This window comes from Mustela nivalis (assembly GCF_964662115.1).
Source record: "Mustela nivalis genome assembly, chromosome: 13".
Lineage (NCBI taxonomy): Eukaryota > Metazoa > Chordata > Mammalia > Carnivora > Mustelidae > Mustela > Mustela nivalis.
Window position 1 is genome coordinate 93,227,907 of NC_139032.1, and position 20,150 is coordinate 93,248,056.

Below are 20,150 nucleotides of genomic sequence, written 5' to 3' on the forward strand. Positions count from 1 at the left end.
TCACCCTCCACTGTCCAGAGTGCATGCTGCCGGGAGCCGTGTCCCAGGCCATGGGTCGCTGCCTCACCTCTGGGGACTGGGCTGGGGGCTGGGGCTGGGGCTGGGGCAAGGCCAGCCCTTGGTGAACAGGGCACCCCAAGTGAGTGTTGGAGGCTGGGAATGTGGGCCCTGAGGGCAGTGAGGGCCTGGGTGGGAGCTGCTGTCCCCATGACTGCCAGGATGTTGGCCATCCTGACGAAACTTCCATGTGTCTTCTCCAGCAATGGGGCTTGCTGTCTTCTCTCTGTTCCCCACGACTGCCTCCCGGCAATGCGTAGCATCTACTGTGGGGCCATAACCGGTTTTCTTTGTATATAAAGTGTCAGTGAGGGGCTTAGGAGTGAGACAGGGAAGGGGTACAGTCGAGCCGGGCGGGCTCAGAGTGAGAGAGAGTCTGAGCCAACAACCGAGAAGTGAGGCCTCTGGACACAGAGCACGGACCACCTTGGAAAGGAAAGGAAAGGAAAGCAGTGACCCTCCCTTCTGTATCTGCCAGGGGGCTGCCGGCCCACCCTGCCTCTCTTCTCTTGGGACTGGTCTGCAGGGCCTCTGGAGGAACCTGGCCTGGGGGCGGGTGTCCGGAATGCTGGGGTGATGGGAACACCTGACACGGTGTCTGGAGGTTGGTGGTTTCAGAGGGAGTTTGACCTGGCTCGGGGATGTAGGCCCTGGCTGGGTCTTGGGGCAGGTATAAGGGACTAGGGCTCCCCAGCTCTCCTTAACCCACAGATCCCACCTGAGCCTCATAGCTGCCTTTCCCTAGAGCTTAGCAAGAGCTCAGAGAAGAGCACTGGAGGCCCTGCCCCCTCTCCCCATGCACAGGCTCCTTGGGAACTTGGAGGGAGGTGACCTCTGAGCAGATGGACTAGGACCCCCAGTCCTGAGTCCTCAGCCACTGCTGAGGGGGGGCTGTGGCCTTGCTTCTAAGAATCGCCTCCTTAGGCAGCGAAAAGTTCGCTCAGGGGATCACCCCCCACCCCGCTCTCTGCCCTGGCTTTGGGTTGTCGAGAAGGCTGCCCCCAGAGTCTGACAACAGCTGGGCCCCTGGCAGCCTGAGGGAGCCAGCCAGGGCTGCCCCAGCTTCCTTTGTGCATGGCCCCGATCTGGGCCTACTGGTCCTAGATCTCCAGGCTTGCATCGGGTACCTGGAATCTTCTTTTCCTGACTCTGTCGTACTCCCCCACACTGGGTTTTCTTGTCTGCTGCTCTCTTTGTCTCTCTGTGGGATCTTTCCTCCTCCTCCTTCCCTCCCTCTCTGTTTTTTTCTTTCCTTTGGTCTGTCTGTCTTTCTTCTTTTGTCCACCCTTGCGTGGCTCCGTCCCTTCCGCTGCCCAGTTCTCATCTAGCGTTTGCCGCCCTCCTTCACGCCCCCGCTTCCTGCAGGCCCGTCTTCCTTCTCCTCCTCTCCCTCCCGGGCAGTTCTCCCTCATCTGGAGGAGTGGGGGAGCAGCTGAGTGAGGACAGGCAGGGAGACCCAGTCACGTTCCCCTCACCTCCCTCTCCCAGGACTGAAAAGCAAGAGAGATCAGCCCTTCTGGAAGGCTCTTGCCCTAATGGCTTGTAGGCTTCTGAGCCAGGTCTGCAGTCCTAGGGCCAGCTCCCTTCTCTTCTCTTTAGCCCCATGGTTGGTGTCAACATGGCGGCCGGATGAAGCCGGTTTGGGTGGGCGTTAGGGGACCCCTGGCATCGAGATGGCGGATGTGGTCTGTGAGAATGGTTTCTTTCCACCCGGAAGCCGGGCTTTCCCCGTATACCAGGTGCTGCTGCCCTGGGCCTGGCCTTGGTCTGCTCAGACAAGGCCTGGCTTGTGCTCCCACAGGAGGGGTGCGGCGGCCCGTGCAGCTGGCCTGGCAGAGGCCTGCCTTTTCCTAGGCCGTCAGCCCTGGGGCCTACGACTGAATGCTCAGGGGAGCGCCCCCCGGCGGCTTTGTGGGAGCGGCGCGGGTGTGCATCCTGCTGTCCACATGTGTGGCTTCTCCCTTCTAGAGGATCCAAAGGGAAAGACATCAACACCATCAAGTCCCTGAGAGTCTTGCGCGTCCTGCGGCCCCTCAAGACCATCAAACGGCTGCCCAAGCTCAAGGTGAGAGCCTGGACCTGGGCTTGGCCAGTGTGCAGGGCTGTCACGTGCGTGTAGGGCTCTGCATGCATGTATGTGCGTGTGTGCGTGTCTGTACACACGGGTACGCAAGTGTGACGGACTTGTGTGCCATGTGTGAGTGCACACATGTGTGGCGTGTGGTGTGCGTATGTCCACAGAACTCACCTGTCTGGCTGCAGCCGCCCCCCACCCAGTGGGACGGGGTGAGCGGAGCTCAGGGAGAATCCCACGTTGGGTAAATGGGTCCGGCTCCCTCAGCTCCGTGTCCCCAGAGGGGAGCTTCCTCTAGGGAGTGTTCTGGAAGGCTCCTCTCCCTTGACCCAGCAGCACCAGCAGCTGTTGGACAGGGAAGGGGAAGGGCTGCTGTGGGGCACCTGGGTGGTTCAGGGTCCAGCTCCTGATTTCAGCTCAGGTCATGATCTCACGGTTGTGGGATCGAGTCCTGAGTCAGGCTTTGTGCTCAGGGGGGAGTCTGCTCGGGATTCTTTCTCTCCCTCTGCCTTCCTCTCTCTCTCTCTCTAACTAAATTAAATAACTTAAATTTTAAAAAAGGAAGAAGGGGTTGCCGAGAGAGGTAGAGGGTCCTGAGGGAGACGCAGGGAGGGCGGGTGTCCCTGCGAGGTGGTTCCTGGGCTGGGCCCCAAGGATTGGCGTGGCTGAGGACCTGGAGAAAGGAAAGAGTTTGAACCCAAGCCCTTGGAGTTGTGCTGGAATACGATATGTACTGTGCGTGGCCCTCACTGTGAGGAGTGCTTGCGAACCCTCCACTCCGGTTAAACCCACCAAATGGTGCAGTGACGTCTCCTGCGCAGCACGCAGAGGCAGGTCTCGCAGACCTGAAGCAGTGTGGGGATTCCAGAAGGCGGTGTGCTTGGGGGAGGGGGCTGGGGGTGGCTTGAAGGCAGCCTCAGGTGGGGACTCAGACCTGGGCAGGCAGCTCAGAGGTGTCATGGCCCCTGGGCAAGGGGGCCACGGCCGCACTTGCTGAGACAGCCACTGGTGTGGGAGTGTGCCAGGCGGCATCTCAGGAGATGATCGTGCACCTGCTTCTTTGCACAGCCCAGGCTGCCAGGGGTCCCCTCAGCTCTGAGGGACAGGGACCAGGCCAGGGTCCGCCAGGCAGTCCAGGGCCAGCTGAGCTTCCAGGCAGGGAAGATCCTGAGAAGAAGCTTTGGTGGTGGTGCTAACAGACGGCAGAGTCACCTCTGGGCTACACCAGAACACGCTTCAAGTTCCCGTGTCGGAGCTGGCCACAACACTGCAGCTTTTCTGCCCCGTGTTGGCTCGCACTGATGGTCAGGGGCACAGTGTTCCACCCCCCGCCCCCCCCCCCGGCAAGCCCGGACGTGAGAGCAGAGGGCTGGCTGTCTCCCCACCCCGACCCCGTTCCCGTTGTGTGGGCTCCTCCCGACGCTGGCTGACCGGGGCTCCAGGCCGGCCTCATGCAGGTGGCCTGTCCAGTGAGTGTCCTGCCAACATCTGGGCCGTCTGCCCGTGTGGCCCCTTCTCACGCCTCCTGCCGCCGCCCCCCCCAAGTCCCGGGAGACGCAGCGGCCGTGTCGGGGGATGGGTGGCGGGTCCCTCCGTGGGTCCGGCTGAGACCCCAAGCCTCTGAGCCGGGCCCCTGCCCCTGCAGGCCGTGTTCGACTGTGTGGTGAACTCGCTGAAGAATGTCCTCAACATCCTGGTCGTCTACATGCTGTTCATGTTCATCTTCGCTGTCATCGCCGTGCAGCTCTTCAAGGGCAAGTTCTTCTACTGCACTGATGAGTCCAAGGGGCTGGAGAGGGACTGCAGGTGAGCCAGGGCCGGGCGGGGCTGGGGAGGGGCCGCGGGGACCCGACTGAGAGCTGTGCCTCTGCCCTAAGGCCGCACGGGGGACTTCCGGCTCGTCTTCCTCAGCAGAGTCCGTGTCCGGCCACTCTGCGACGTGCTCTTCCTGCCCATGGACATCGGGGAGCACACGGGGGCCGCTGCGGTGGCCAGAGGGCTCCAGGCCAGGCTCTGGGATCAGGGGGCTGCCCTCTCTGGACCTGGCCCCACCCCACAGGAAACAGGAGAGGGGTGCTCGGTGGGGGGAACTAGGGGAAGGGGAAGTAGGGACTGGGGTGGGTGCTGAGCAAGGCAGCAGGGGCGGCTCCTTCTCCCTCCCGCAGTCAATGGTCCCTGTCACCTCTGTTCAGGCAGTGTTCTCTGGTGCGAACGTGTCACCACGTGCCTGCCGCTCTGTGCCTGCTGGGCATGGGGGATGTTTCCAGTCGGAGGCCTTCCTGACTGGTCCAGGGCACACTCGGGCTTTCTGTCTTATGCTCTTCAGCCTTTCTGACGTGGAGCTGGTGGCCTTTCTCTGTGGTGTGATTCGTGTGGTAGCCAGTAATGCTGCGTCCTCCCCAGGTGATGGACCGCTCAGTGCCCCAGGAAGGGTCTGGGCACGGCTTCACCCGTTGTCCTGTATAGGCTGTCTTTCTCTTTCTAACTGATTCGTAGGAGTTTTGTAAGGCCCTAGATCGCCATCCTTTGTCAGATCTATGGGTTATGGTTGTCTTTTTCTCCTTTGGTGGGGTGTTTTCAACTTTTTAAAACGTGTCTTTTCTGAAAACAAAGTCATGATTGTAGTATAGTCCACTTTATCTCTGTTGGAGTTAATGGTCTTTGTGTCCTGTTCAGAAAATCTACCTGAAGGTCAGGGAGAAGTCTTCTTACGTTTTCCTCTACAAGTTTTATTTTTGCCTTTCCCATTTGGATCTGGGATCTCTCTGGGGTTGATTTCGGTGTGTTGGGTGAGTGTTGATACAGACGGATTTCTGTGGGTGGACACCTAGCTGGCCCAGCACCATTTATTTGCAAAGATCCATTCTCTCCCCCATTCCGTGGTATGCTTTGTTTTTATTAAGGTATGATTCCTATGACTCATCCCCTGAAAGTACACCGTTCAGTGATTTTTTAATGCATTCACAGATATGGGCAGCCATCACCGCAGTCAATCGTAGAACATGTTCATAAGTTAAAAATGACACAAAAACTCCCATGTCCTTTATTACCCGCCAGCTCCCCACCTCTAGCCCTCAGCAACCATGGATGTATTTTTTGTCTTTACAGATTTCCTTGTTCGTCTAAAGGAAATCATAACTATGTGGTCTTTTTTGTCTAACTTCTTTCTTTCAATTTTGAGGTCACCCTCAGTGCAACGTGTGTCTGAACATTGTTCCCGTTTATGGTTGGATTTTATTCCATGCTGGGGGTGTGGCCCAGCATGTCTACCTGGTCCTCTGTCGACAGACATCTGTCGACAAAGGACACCAGTCCTTTGGCTGGTGTAACTGATGCTGCCATGAAGTGTTTGTGTAGACGGATGTTTTCATCTCTCTGGAGTGGACCGTTGCCCTGGACTTGATGGGTCCATGGGGATTCTGCTGCCCCGTCTCAGGGGCCGCGGGGCTCTTCCGGCACGGCTGACCGGGTCTGTATTCCCAGCAGCATTGGGGGAGAGTCCTCATTTCTCCACATCCTTGCCAGTTCGTGTTCTTTTCCCTTTTAAAAACTAATTATCACTCTTTTCCTGGGTATAAAGTGGCATCTCACTGTGGTTTTCTTTTGCATTTCCTGTATGACTCCTGATGTGGAACGTCTTCCGTGTGCTGATCGGACGTTGGTATACCTTCTTTGGAGAAATGCCAATTCAGATATTTCACCCATTTTTTAAATTGGGGCATTTTTTTTTTTATAATTGATTATAATTGTTCTTTATATACTCTAGATCCAACTTTTACCAGAGAGATGATTTTCCAGTATGTGGGCCTGTTCCGTGTCGACGAGGCTCTGAAGCACAAAGCTTTCCATTTTGATGGCATTTGCTTTACCTCCTTCTGGGGTTGGCGTCCCGTCTAACAGTCGTTCCCCTCCGTCCGGGCCCCCAGGGTCATCGTCTCACAGCTTTCTAGTGTCAGCTCTCACCTGCACATCTTTGGTCTGTTTTGCGTCTTGTACCTGGAGGGAGGTGGGGTCCAGCTTCCTTCTTCTGCGAGCAGCCCCCGCTGCCCAGCACTCTCTGTGGAGAAGACTGCTCTTCCTCCGTTGGATGGGCAGCCCTTCCAGAAATCAGCTGGCTGTAGACAAACGTGTGTATTTGGATTCTCTGTCTTTACACTCTGACCTCGTGTGTGTCCTCATCTCCAGGGGCCAGTATCTGGACTATGAGAAGGAGGAGGTGGAGGCTCAGCCGCGGCAGTGGAAGAAATACGACTTTCATTACGACAATGTGCTCTGGGCTCTGCTGACGCTGTTCACGGTGTCCACGGGAGAAGGGTGGCCTATGTGAGTGCTCACTGGCTCCACGCAGCAGAGCAGGGAGAGCAGAGGGGCAGCTCAGGCAGGGAGTCCCCACCCTGTGTCCGGGCATGTTTTAGTCACCCAGCAAATGCCCCATTTGCCCCTCCTGGGGCAGACACGGCTCTGCTCTCCAGGAGTGGGAGGAGCAGGAGATCCAGACAAGGTGCACAGCACAGCCATCTCCTGAAAATCGTTTCTGAGTGGCTGAAGGCCGGAGGGAGGACGGGCTACTCAGTATCTCCCTGTCCTGCCCTCTGGCCCCAGTTAAGGGTGGGCAGAGGGATGTATGGGTTCCGTGCCATGCTAGATGACAGGGGACTCCCTTTGGGGCTGGGAGGACCACCACTCAGAAGGTGGGATCAGTGCTGTGTCTGGAGCCCAGGGCTTTCTAAAGGCAGGTGAAGCTGGGCATGAGCAGGTGTGAGCCAGGAGTCAGCAGGGAGGGCAGAGTTCCTGGGCCTCCTCCTGTCCTGGGGTTAGGACCTCTGGGCCCCGGAGACTGCCCCTTGATGGCTGTCCACCAGCCCCGAGTACAAGCCCATTGGGAAGGTCATCTGCCTCAGGAGATTGCAGTCCTGGGGAGGGGGCTGGGGCCCACAGTGTTGAGCACCCCCTTCCTCTTGCCATCCCTGGGCTTGGGTATGGAGGCCTCACCTGTCATACAGGTCTTGACTTTCCCATGGCTCTGTTCCACGGGTTCCCCTGACATTTGGTGTTTACCCTTGGTGCAGGGTCCTGAAACACTCCGTGGACGCCACCTATGAGGAGCAGGGCCCCAGCCCTGGGTACCGCATGGAGCTGTCCATCTTCTACGTGGTCTACTTCGTGGTCTTCCCCTTCTTCTTCGTCAACATCTTCGTGGCCTTGATCATCATCACCTTTCAGGAGCAGGGGGACAAGGTGATGTCTGAATGCAGCCTGGAGAAGAACGAGGTGAGTGGCTCCCTCTTCTGCCTCATGTGCATGTGGGCCGTGGATGCTCCGCTGGGCCCCCGATAGGCAGCAGAGACAGAAGTACTAGACTTCCCTTCTGCGTGGGGCTCACTCACTGCTGCAGAGCCGGCGGCCGGCAGGGGGCGCGGGGAGAGAAGGAGGAGGCTGTTCTGGGCTGCATGCGAGGGTGGAGGACATGGGTGGGATGCTCTGGGTGCTCCGGTGTGGGGGTCCCCCTGCCCCCTCCGGGTGCTCACTGCTCCTTCCCCATGCAGAGGGCTTGCATCGACTTCGCCATCAGCGCCAAGCCCCTCACGCGGTACATGCCCAGGGACAAGCAGTCGTTCCAGTACAAGACCTGGACATTTGTGGTCTCACCTCCCTTTGAGTACTTCATCATGGCCATGATCGCTCTCAACACGGTGGTGCTCATGATGAAGGTATGTGGGCCTGGCACGGGGCACAGTGGGGGACAGCTGGGGTGTGAGAGAGCCACCATCGCGGCTGATCACATCCTGGGCAGCATGGGATGCCTACTGTAGCCCCGTGCCTGGGGTTGTCTGTGGGCTGAGACAGCGTGTCCTGGGAGAACATGGTGAGAGCAGGGACGGCTGTCCCTACCTTGGGCAGGCAGATGTGCAATTCTCTGTGCTCTGGCAGGAGGTCAAGGTGCGGGTGTCGGGGGGCAGCCGAGCCTGCGGCTGATGGCACTCATTCCCCACGCAGTTCTATGACGCACCTTATGAGTACGAGCTGATGCTGAAATGCCTGAACATTGTGTTCACGTCCATGTTCTCCATGGAATGCGTGCTGAAGATCATCGCTTTTGGGGTGCTGGTAGGTGCCTTGGCTCCCTCTTGGCCTTTTGGTGGTCTGCACTCTGGTTCCATCTCTGTAGGGGACCCCTCAGGGACTCAGAGCATGGAGCTTGGAATTCCCTGAGCCCCCAGAGCAAATGCGACATTGCCAGGGCCCCGAGGAAGGGGCTGCTCCTGTGCTTTCAGCTGCCTGAGCTCCGCCCCAGCCCAGCTCCTGGAGATAGGCAGGGCCATGTTCCTCCTCTCTGGACGTATAGCTTTCGGTTCTGCACCTGCCCAGAACCACAGGTGTTTGCTTACCCAGCTGTGGTGGCCCACCTGTCCCTCTGCTCCTTTCTCGATGAGGACACTTCCTGCGGCTCCGTGCCTGGCTTCTGCCTTGCCAGCCTCCAGCAGTAACTGCTCTTTTTTCTCTCTAGAACTATTTCAGAGATGCCTGGAACGTCTTTGATTTTGTCACTGTGTTGGGAAGTATAACTGATATTTTAGTAACAGAGATTGCGGTGAGTAGCATTTCCTGTCCTTCCTCCAGGGCCCCAGACTGGTTTCCTTCTGGGCGGGGCTCCCTTGGTGTACCTCCAGGTCCTGAGTGTTAGGCCCCCTCTCTCTTGCCCTAGGAGCCCCTGGAAAGAAGGAGGCTTCTCCCCAGAGGTGGAGTTGGGGGTTGTGTATTATCTTGGGAAATGCATTTTCTTGGATAAGAAAGTAGTTTCCGAAAGGTCTTCTGGTCTGGTGGTCTGAGAGTCACCTAGGAGCTCCATCAGCAATGACTGACCAGGAAGACAAGAATCTTTTAAATCTGCGTGTGTCTAAGAAATCGAACAACTTGGCACCAAATTACATGAAGTGAATTTAGACTATTTTAGAATATCAGGTTTGTTTTACGTGTGTGTGTGTGTGTGTGTGTGTGTAAATAAAACAAGATTACTTGTTCATATCATACGTAGATTATGGGCGAAAACTGACCAAATGCTACAACATAAACTTGTCTCAACAAATGTCACAGAATCTGAATTCAGTCATGAAGTTAGAATTAAATGGCAAAACATCTCCTCTGTCTTAGACTGGGTTCTCCAGGAGCAGGCACGGAAGTGGGGCTCTTGTAGAAGTTATTCTAGGAGGCGCTCCCAGGCAAAACCGCGTGAGCGGGGTTTGGGGAAATGGGTGGTAAGTGAAGGCGCATCAGGAGTGTCGGATCTGTAGCCCGGTGTTGGGTGGGTTCGGTTCGTCCCCCAGGGGGCCCAGAGACAAGGGGGCCATGGCTCAGAGCTCTTGCCTCTGCACTGGTCAGTCCACAGCTACGGGCCGCACCTGGGGTTCGGTTGTCAGATGCCTCCAGCCCTCCTGAGTGTACCCCAAGTGGAGGCTCTGGCAGCCCTGGGGCAGGAGGAGTACCAGGCTGCATGGTAACAGGGCTGGACGGGAGTGCCTGACCGACTACTGTGAGCCTGGCCCCACTCAGCTCTGTCACATCTCACAGTGGGTTCACTTCCCTTGTTCTTCAGGGTGCTGCTGGCCTCTGTGTCAGGGGCAGGGGGTCGGGAAGACCTGGAGCTGGTCTGAGGCCAGGGGAGGCTCATGCACATGTTCTTCCTGTCCCCCTCTTGGGGTCACCTGATGGGTGGCCAGCCTGCTGTGGCGCAGGTTGCTGGGCCAGATCAGGGAGCCTACAGTGTCACCCTGGGTGGCCCAAGCCCCAGCTCGTCACACTTGTGTGGTTCTGGCTGATACAGCACCCCAGTCGTCATTGAGACTGATCATAGAGCATCTGGAAAGGCCCTGGTGAACCCCCTGATTTCCAGACAGACTTCTTCCTGCCCAGTGTGGTGGCAGCTCTGTCCTTTTCAGTACCAGCATCAGATACTCTGGCCAGCCTGGAAGCTCTGCTCAGCCTGCTGGTCGTTTGGGATGAGAGGCAGGAAGTGACAAGGGGCCACCATGACAGCAGTCCACAGTGGAACACTTCACGACCCCTTGAGCCAGGACCTCTAGATTGGCCAAACCAAAACTTACGGAGATGATGAGAACGCAGTCTGACCTGGGCTGTGGGAGGGCAGGGAGGGGGCCACCCCTGCTACCCTCTCTTGCTTTCCGGGCCTGTGCAACACTGCGACACCAGCACCATCTCTTGTCTGTCTGCTCACCTTGAAGGACGTATCCCAGCCCTGTGAGGCAGGTCACTGAGCCGGCATTTAACCTGGGCCTTTAGGAGGCTCTTCCAGTGTTTCAGGAGGTTCCTACTTCCTGAGTGATGTGGACTGGGGTACGCCCGTGGACCCTGTGTCATCGGCTCCTGTGTACCTGCCTGTGTGTGCTCTGAGCGGATGTTACGTGGAACCCAGTTGGGTGAATTCGATGCTGGGGCAGGCCAAGGTATTCCCTCAGCAAAGACAGACCCACGCCCAGTGTGTGAGTGATCGCAGGTGAGACAAACAACACTTCCAGCTGAAAGGGTTCCCATGTAAGCCAGTGATCACCAAGTGGCTGTGCTGTGCACCTTGTCTGGATCTCCTGCTCTTCCCACTCCTGGAGAGCAGAGCCGTGTCTGCCCCAGGAGGGGCAAATGGGGCATTTGCTGGGTGACTAAAACATGCCCGGACACAGGGTGGGGACTCCCTGCCTGAGCTGCCCCTCTGCTCTCCCTGCTCTGCTGCGTGGAGCCAGTGAGCACTCACATGGGCCACCCTTCTCCCGTGGACACCGTGAACAGCGTCAGCAGAGCCCAGAGCACATTGTCGTAATGAAAGTCGTATTTCTTCCACTGCATGGTGCGCTGTGGAGGCCTCCTTGACTTCTGCGCATAGCAGGCTGGGTGTTAGGTAGGGGCCATGGCTGGATCAGCTTTGCTGAGAGGGAGCCCACCTCCTGAGCTCAGGCCCAGCTTTCATCTCAGCCATCAAGGTCACTCCACTCGCAGATCTGCTGGTGAGGATAGAAGCTGGCCATCATCTCGTGGGTCAGCCATCTCAAGGCCTGGTTTTTGGTGCCCCTGCAGCTGTGGGTGGGCACCGATGTGTAATGCAAGGGTTGGCTGGGCCCATCTGGATGCTTTTCCTCAACTTCCGTTCCCTCCGGAGCCATGGCTAAGTTTTAGCTCTTGCCTGCGGTCTTGTAGTCAGTACTACAGGCAGCTTCTTTGTCCTTCTGGGTCGTGGCTGATCAGGTTCCCTGCCGGGAACCCTGCCTCACCACTGTCCTTCGGGTCGCCTCTGGGTTGGGTTCTAGTGAAGCTGCCCCAGTGTATTGAGCCACCGCTTCAGAGATCGGGTTTGAGTTTCTTCTCCCGGCTTTAGCGATCATCTCATGATATGCTTGGGTAGGAGTGAGCTAAGGAAGACAGGTGCAGCAAAGGTGAGAGGTCTGGGGCACTGAGCCACTTGTCATGTGACTCTGTCCTCTGGATGTGCTTGGGTTTGGCCCTGGAGGCAGTGGTTCCACCATAACACCGGATTGTTGGCAGGCCTGCTACACACACTCCTAAGGACAAGCAGCAGAGCCGTGGACACAGTTGTCTCATGCTCAGACACGGTCTCCACCAGGGCCCAGTAGCCAGGAGCGGCCCCTCCCATGGGTGATGTCTTCAGCCAATGACATGGCCTTGCTCCAGAATTGTAGGGTGTCTCGGCCCAAGTTGTCGGGCTTCTGGTACTGCAGCGTGGGTCTGAATCTCCCTGCTCTGAGTCCTCTCAAACCTGGCAGCTTTGTGTCACCTGATAAATGGCTCAAAGACTATTTCCTCAGTGATGCGTGGCATCATCAAACTCAAGGAAGCCTGCCGGGAGCAGGAAGTGTGAGGTGTGAAAACCAATTTGTCTTGCCTCGTATCACTGATTGTAGTAGTCCTTTGCATTAGCTTTCTACCTAAAATATGATGAAAGATCACTCTAACCCTAAACAAAGTCTTTCTTTTTGATATTTAAACTTTATTTTATTTTTCCAGTGTTCCAAAATTCATTGTTTATGCACCACACCCAGTGCTCCATGCCATACGCACCCTCCTTAATATCCACCACCAGGATCACCCAACCTCCCCACTCCCGTCCCCTTCAAAACCCTCAGTTTGTTTCTCAGAGTCCACAGTCTCTCATGGTTTGTCTCCCCCTCCGATCTCTCCCCACTCACTTCTCTCCAGCTCCCTTTGTCCTCTGTGTTACTCATGCTCCACAAGTAAGTGAAACCATATGATAATTGACTCTCTCTGCTTGACTTATTTCACTTAGCATAGTCTCTTCCAGTCTCATTCACATTGATACAAAAATTGGGTATTCATCCTTTCTGATGGAGGCATAATATTCCATTTTATATGGACCACACCATTCATCCGTTGAAGGGCATCTTTCCACAGTTTGGTGACTGTGGCCATTGCTGCTATGAACATTGGGATACAGATGGCCTTTCTTTTCACTACATCTGTATCTTTAGGGTAAATACCCAGTAGTGCAATCACAGGGTAATAGGGAAGCTCTATTTTTAATTTCATAAGGAATCTCCACACTGTTTTCCAGAGTGGCTGCACCAACTTGCATTCCCACCAACAGTGTAAGAGGGTTCCCCTTTCTCCACAACCTCTCTTTGTCAATTTTTGCCATTCTAACTGGTGTAAGATGGTATCTCAATGTGGTTTTGATTTGAATTTCCCTTATGGCTAATGATGATGAACATTATTTCGTGTATCTGTTAGCCATTTGTATGTTTTCTTTGGAGAAGTGTCTGTTCATATCTTCTGCCCATTTTTTGATGTAATTATCTGTTTTTTGAGCATTAGAGGAGTTCTTTATAGCTCTTGGAGGATATCAGCCCTTCATCTGTATTGTCATTTGCGAATATCTTGTCCCATTCCGTGGGTTGCCTCTTTGTTTTGTTGACTGTTTCCTTTGCTCTGCAGAAGATTTTGATCTTGATGAAGTCCCCAAAGTTCATTTTCCCTTTTCTTTCCTGTGCCTTTGGAGGCATATCTTGAAAGAAGTTGCTGTGGCTGATGTTGAAGAGGGGACTGCCTATGTTCTCCTCTAGGATTCTGATGGTTTCCTGCCTCATGTTGAGGTCTTTTATCCATTCTGAGTTTATCTTTGTGTACGGTATAAGAGAATGGTCGTGTTTCATTCTTCTATACATAGCTGTCCAATTTTCCCAGTACGATTTATTGAAGAGATTGTCTTTTTTCCACTGGACCTTTTTTTCCTGCTTTGTCGAAGATTATTTGACTATAGAGTTGCGGGTCTGTATCTGGACTCTCCACTCTGTTCCACTGGTCTATGTGACTGTTTTTATGCCAGTACCAGCTGTCTCGGTGATCACAGCTTTGTAGTAAAGCTTGAAATCAGGCAGTGGGATGCCCCCGGTTTTGTTTTTCTTTTTCAACATTTCCTTAGCAATTCGGGGTATCTTCTGGTTCCACACAAATTTTAGAATTGTTTGTTCCACCCCTTTGCAAAATGCCAGTGGAATTTTGATCGGGATCAAGATTTTTCATCTATACTGAAAGTATAGATGGCTCTAGGCAGTATAGACATTTTAACAGTGTTTATTCTTCCAATCCATGAGCATGGAATGCTCTTCCATATTTTTGTGTCTTCTTCAATTTCTTTCAAGAGCCTAAACAAATTCTTGAAGTGAATAGAAAAAGAGTGAACATCCCTAACTGCTGATATGAGACTAGTACAACCCGGACACCAGAATTATTTAAAAAAGAGAATATAATAAAGGAAGATCATACTCGATGCTCATTCATTAACATTGAGTAAAATGCATCAGAGAGTCTAATTTAGATTAGCAGATCAAAGGATACTATTAATGTGATCCTGACATTGGTGCAGAGAAGATGTTCAATAAAACTCAAATTGTATTCATGATAGAAATTATTAGCAATGTAGGAATTATTGACCTGATGAAGAGAATTTACCAAAAATCCTGCACTAACATCATATGATGGTGGAATTTGGAAAGAATTCCCTTTAAAATTAGGAAAAGACTGTACCTGTCAGCACTCCTTCTTTTCCAACATGGAACTTCAGAGCCTGGTTGGTTCAGTAAAGTGAACATCAGCCCCGTGAGGATTAGAGGTGTTTGTTCAGTTCACTGCACATTCCAGGGCTTAGGTGTTTAGGAGACACTTGTTGAGTGAACGAGACAAGAAAAATAAATAAAACACCCAAGTATTAGAACAGAAATAGGCAAAGCTGCCATTATTCCTAGATAACATTATTATCCGTAGATTCGGAATCCTCTCGAGCCAAGAAGAGTGTTTGGCACGGCTGCTGAGTCGAGTACCCGAGCCAGTAGCCGACCGCAGATCATGACCGTGTCAGCAGTTCCACCTGCAGCCCTAACGACGCCCGAATACAAGATCTTTATGTGGAAAAGTCCTAACCCTCAGTGACAGATAGGAGAGGAGACTTAAGTAGATGATGTTAGCATGTCAATACTAACTAGTGTCAACTTCAGAGATGGTTCTGCCCAAATTGATCTGTAGATTCAATGTAATTTCAATAGGTGAATTTGTTTTTGTTTTGGAAATTGGCAAGTTGCTTCTAAAACTCATCAGAAAGGACAAAGGCCCCCTAAATACTCAAGATACTTAAGAAATGGAGGGTGCTGCTGGGGCAGTGGGCATGGAAATGTACTGTTCTTGTTGGTGATAAGACTTCTTATAAAGCTAGAGTGCTAAGACTGTGGTGCTGGCTTAGGGGAGAGTAAGTGAGCCAATGGACGGAATCAAGAGCCTAGAATCAGAATCACTCGTGTATGGAAACTTGATATATGACTGTGCTGCTTAGTGGCGAGTAATTCAACAATCGATGTGGGTATAATTATGATCAACATAGTGAAAGATGGAAATTGGATCTTTATCCATTCACAAAAAAGCTATTTCAAATGGATGAAAATACTTAAATATAAGAGGAAAAAAAGTTTAAAACTCTTAGAAGAGAATACAGGAGATTCTCTTTAAGACCTCGGGATAGGGACTGATTGCTTAAGAAAACTATAAGGAAGCATCATCCATAATTGAAAAAAAATTCTATAAAATGAAGAGTTTCTGTTCATCAAAAGAAGAAAGGACAATCCATGAAGAGGAAGGGGATATTTGCATCACATTCCTTCATTTATCTGTTATGAATCCCTTATAAATTATAAATGGATGAACCCATTATCCATTATCAATATTTATGCATTGCCTATCACGTAGTAAGCGGTACTCTAAGTGCAGGGACAAAAGATGAAAATCTGAGTTTCATTCCCATAAGAGAGACGCAGTGTCACACGATGAGAGGCATTGGGAGAAGGCAAAGCAGCGAAGGGTTATGAGACATGGAACCGGGGGGCAGGGGCTTTGATGGCTCTGTGCCCAGAGGAGATGTCACTGATTTGGTGACTTGCCAGTGAAGATGTCTGGGTCTGTGAGGAGGTGGAGCAGGGGGGCGTGGGCGAGCAGCCCTGAGCCCTGCACCCACCCAGCACCTGCAGCATGACAAGGGGCGGAGGGAATGGGGAGAAGGGAAGGATTTGCAGTTGCAGTCAGTTCGGGATTTTATTTAGAGTGAGGTTGGAACAGGAGGGACATGATCTGCGTTTTCAGACCAAACGTCTAGCTGAGAGTATAGTACAGGGCACAGGCAGAAGCAGCTTGGTGGGTTAGGGCTTAGCTGGTTATCCCAGAAACAGACCCCAAGACAGGAGTTCAGTGCAAGTCATTCATTTGGGAGGTGACCTCAGGAATACCAGGGAGCAAGGAAGTGGGTCAGGGAAGGGAGGCGGCCAGAATATCGTGTACTCAGAGGGCAGTTACCACTGTGGGTCCTCATTGGGAGCCCTGAACCTCTGTTATCCCTGCAAGTGGCAAGGCGGCTGGGGTATTTTTCAGCAAGTGCTGTTAGCCACTAGCCGAAGGCTGCTGGTAGGATAGGAGGAGGCCACAAAATGTTAATTCTCAGACACCTGCGTCCTGGTCTGGGAGAATTCTCAGGGGAAAAAGATGCAGATGCTGACAATTGAGTGATGGGTCTGGGAGTGCCACTCAGGGAGCCCAGTAGAGGGACTGGGGGCTTGGGCTCAGGTGAGAGACCGTCGTTCTGGATGTGTTTTCCAGTAGAGCTGCTGGTGGAGCAACAGTCTGGGTGAAAGTTGAGGGAAGAATGGCGTCCGATCTGAGCGCATGGGGACATGGGTTATCTGTAATTGAAAAGGAAAAGACTGGGTGGACCAGGTCGGTTGTGCACTGTTTGTACATGGGGCCTGGATGCAGCGTGTGCGTGTTAGGGTGGGTTGCCTGTTGGCCTTCCGCAGGACTTGTCCAACAGGCCGTTGGACAGACGTGCCTGGAGTTTGGAGGAGAGATTCGTGCCAGTCCTATGCTGGGGAACCATGAGCCTGTAGGATGAAATCAGAGCCGTGAGGCTGGATGAGGTCAATAACAGAGAGCAAGAATGGGCTCCTCAGGCCTCAGATGCACCGACATTGATTGACAAAGGAGTGGTCAGAGGGCAGAGAGGTTTTCTGAACCATTAGTGAAGGTTAGTGTCCAGAATGTGCAAGGCCCTTCAGTGAATCATTAAGAAGAACAGAAGCAACCAAATGGAAAAATGAGCTGAAGGTGTAACTGGGCATTTTGCTAAAAGAATGGGAAACAGAAATGACCAATGAATCTTATTTGTAATTAAAGAAACGTAAAGTGAAAGACTTTGAGATGCTTTTTCACACCCTCCGGTTTGTCAGACAGGAATTCCAGCCATGCCAGTGCTTAGCAAGTGGGTCAGCCAGAACCTCCACGCTCCTGCTGGGAAAAGTGTGGCAATCCCCAGAAAGTCAGGTGTAGGCATGCCTGCCACTCGGGGATTCCCTCTTAGGTCGTGTGCCAGAGGGTGTCCGGGCAGGTGACCCAGAGACCCTCTCACACAGAGGTTCACGGCTACACAGTTCACGGCAGCCCCGGGATGCACCGGTTGTGACCGCCTGTGAACAGAGTGAGGCGCCCCACGCACCAGAGGGTGGTCTCTGCATCAGGAGGGAAGCCCCTGAGAAGCAGTTTGCTCGCCGTCAGCAAGTCTGCCCAAGTCTGAGAAGGCCGCGTACAGTAGCGTCCCGTCACAAAGGTTAAGAGAAGCCAAGTCTAACACGTTTTCAGAGTTTGTGGTAAGACAGTGAAGAAAAGAAATTGTTAACAGGAATCACAGGTAGCCGCTAGTCTGGGGAGGACCAAGGGAGACAAGAAGGGCTTTGAAAGTCTTGGTGACATTCTGTTTTCTTTAAGTGGGGTGATGGATGGATGGACATTTTACTCCTTTTCTTTAAAATGTGCATCTATACCCATATTTGTACATATTCTTCTGTGTATGTGGTATGTTTCATGGTTTTAAAAAATTAACAATCCAAATAATATGGGAGCTGCCATTTTCATGCAAAAACCAAGGATATTTGTCACACCAGCCATTGGCATTGTGGCATTTCCAGGTGCTTCTCATCCAGGAGTAGTTTGTACCAGTGTGTTGCTGGGAGGAGCAAGCTTGCTGCTGATCCCTCCGGGCCTCATCCTTGGACTCAGCCGACTTTGTCCCCTGGATAGAGGGATCCAGACACCGAGCTCCCATTTGCTAGGACACAGCTCTGGGGTTCCTTCATAGGCGTGTGTCCTCTCAGAGAGGGCAGAATGATGAGCGGGTATCAAGGGTGAGGGTTGCCAGATGTGCAGAGCGCATGATGCCTAAATGTCTTCTGGGGAGACCTCTGGCTCCAGAGAGGCCCGCACACAAGACAGAGACCTTCTGTATGCAGGAGGCCCGGTGTCTCTCCCTCAGCTGTTGGACACTTGAGGCCTGGGTGGCTTGTGGTTGGATCAGACCTCCCTTCAAATAAGCCCTCCATGGCGGCGGCCGTCAGCCCCCGATGCCCAGCAGGGCTGGCGGGAGGACTGAGGTGCCGCTCGGCTCGGAAGCTCTGCTGGCTCTGGCCACTAGCGCTCCTGTCCTTCACCCTGTTCTGCCCAAAGTGGAAAAGATGACAGGGAGCCGGCGTGTGGATTAGTGGCGTCTTCATTTTTGTTCATTTGTAGTCACTTCATGTGTTACTTTGTGAATGTACTTTTTTTTCCTTAGGCAAAAATATGAGTGTCAGTTCCCACCTCCCACTTAATCAAAACAGAGTAATAGCTTTAACCAGGGTCGTGTAGAGACAGCATCCCCAAGGAAGCATAAAACTGACATTGATTTCTTTGCCTGGAAATAAAAAAACAAGTGTCTGTGAGTCATCTTTGGATTTGCATTACAAACAGGAATGCAAACGAGCGCCACCCTGTCTGCATAGCCTCCAGATTTCCAAAATATTTGATCTGGTGCATTTTAAGCAAAATGTGCAAAGTTTACTAAAATCCTAAAATTTTCCAGTGAGGTATTCAAAGTTTGAGTTTTTGCTTGTGTTGATGACTCATTTTCTCTTTTGTTTTCTGTTTTTGTTCTTGATTTGCCGTAAACTACCTGCTGACTCACGCCATCCAACCAACATACAATGCGAAAACCATGTCTCCGTCTGTATGTTGTGCTCCTGCTGCTCAAACATCCCAATTTGTAAATAATACGCAAATACCCATCCATGAAAACATCACATATAGGAAACGGTTGGTTTCATGACTTTAAACAGTTCTTAAAACTCGTTGCTTTGCTTGCTCTACTCCTGTTCCTTCTCCTGTGAGGCCTCACCACCGCCTTCCTGAGGTGTGTGGTCAGAGTCTGGCAGTCCCCGTCCCCTCTGGTCTCTTCTCCTCAGCATCTGGGGTCCAGTGGGGGCTTCCGAGGGCCCCCCCGGGGACTGTTTGATTCAGGAACTGGCCTTGGGTCTTCTGAGCCAAGTGGATAAGTGCCCAGCCAGTTTTTCCTGTTGGGATTGGGTTCAGAATTGGAGGGATTTTGTAGGGTATGAGTTTCAACCTGATCCTGTGGAGTCCATGGTTTCTCTGGCACCATCTCCCTTCTGCTCTGTCCCCATCGAACCCACATACAAACGTGGTTCTCCCCAGTGGCCTCTGATCATGCCTTCTCTAGCATTCTTCCTGGAACTGCCCTTCCGTGGGGAATCCTTTCTGGGCCTTGGGGCTGGAGGGGATTGGAGATTGTGTCTCTGTGATTCAGAAGGGGTTGTGTAAGGCCTGACGGAGCAGGAAGAGGGTCTGTCCCCAGAGACAGCAGAGCACCTGGCTCCTGCGTCCAGCCTTCACTGGCCCGCTCGTGCACGCTTGCTCCGTGGGCTTGTGTGGGCTGCGGGCGGCGTGAACTGGGCCTTCCCCCCAGGCCTTCAGGAGTTATCTGACAGGAGAACAAAGACAGCAGGAGCAGACAAACTGAGGCTGTGACTGGAAATTCATATAAAGTAGCAAGTATTTGAGATCCTGTTACAGAAAATGAACATGAATGATCAAGTATTTAGCAAGTAGAGAAGATCTTGAGGTTTTGAGAAAATGCCATTTGATGCAGAAATATTCGAGTCACTCGGGCCCCTCCATGGCCGTTCCCTGTGCCCTTGGGAAGAGCTCCCTGCCCCCGTGCCCTCCTTCTTCAAAGTGCACACAGTCATACGACATGCTGAGCACCTTGGGGTCTGTTCCTCCTCATCGTCCAGCCAGGAAAAAGCCAAGTAGGAGAACAGTCTGTCGTTCGCTTGCTGGACCTTGCTGCCGGCATGGAGCGTGGCACCCAACAGATGGGCACAGGGCGCAGGGGATGCCTGTCGGGGTCTGAGGCTCCCCTTTGGGGGGGGTGTGTCACGATGCCTGGCGTGCCTTTAAATCCCTCAAATCTGGATTCCTCAGCATCTGGGCACAACGTCCTAATGTCCCCGTCTTGTGGGTGAGGAATCCAGGGGCTCAGAGGAGCTGGGGACCAGGGTACCCTCAGAACCATCTGCCACATTGCGGGTTGTGATAATGCCTCTTTGGGGTGCCCTAG

The 20,150-nt window shown here is 53.0% G+C and overlaps 1 protein-coding gene across 6 annotated transcripts in view; it reads left to right on the top strand.

Annotated features, from left to right (window-relative positions):
- The window catches only part of CACNA1B (calcium voltage-gated channel subunit alpha1 B), a 182,434-nt gene that overhangs the window by 126,332 nt on the left and 35,952 nt on the right, over positions 1 to 20,150 (top strand). For all 6 annotated transcript variants that reach the window (XM_082696484.1, XM_082696479.1, XM_082696480.1 and 3 more), the window contains 7 exons: positions 2,026 to 2,122; positions 3,777 to 3,937; positions 6,317 to 6,454; positions 7,201 to 7,402; positions 7,678 to 7,842; positions 8,129 to 8,239; positions 8,640 to 8,723. In XM_082696484.1, the coding sequence (XP_082552610.1) occupies positions 2,026 to 2,122; positions 3,777 to 3,937; positions 6,317 to 6,454; positions 7,201 to 7,402; positions 7,678 to 7,842; positions 8,129 to 8,239; positions 8,640 to 8,723 (958 nt within the window). The remainder of the gene's footprint in view (positions 1 to 2,025; positions 2,123 to 3,776; positions 3,938 to 6,316; positions 6,455 to 7,200; positions 7,403 to 7,677; positions 7,843 to 8,128; positions 8,240 to 8,639; positions 8,724 to 20,150) is intronic.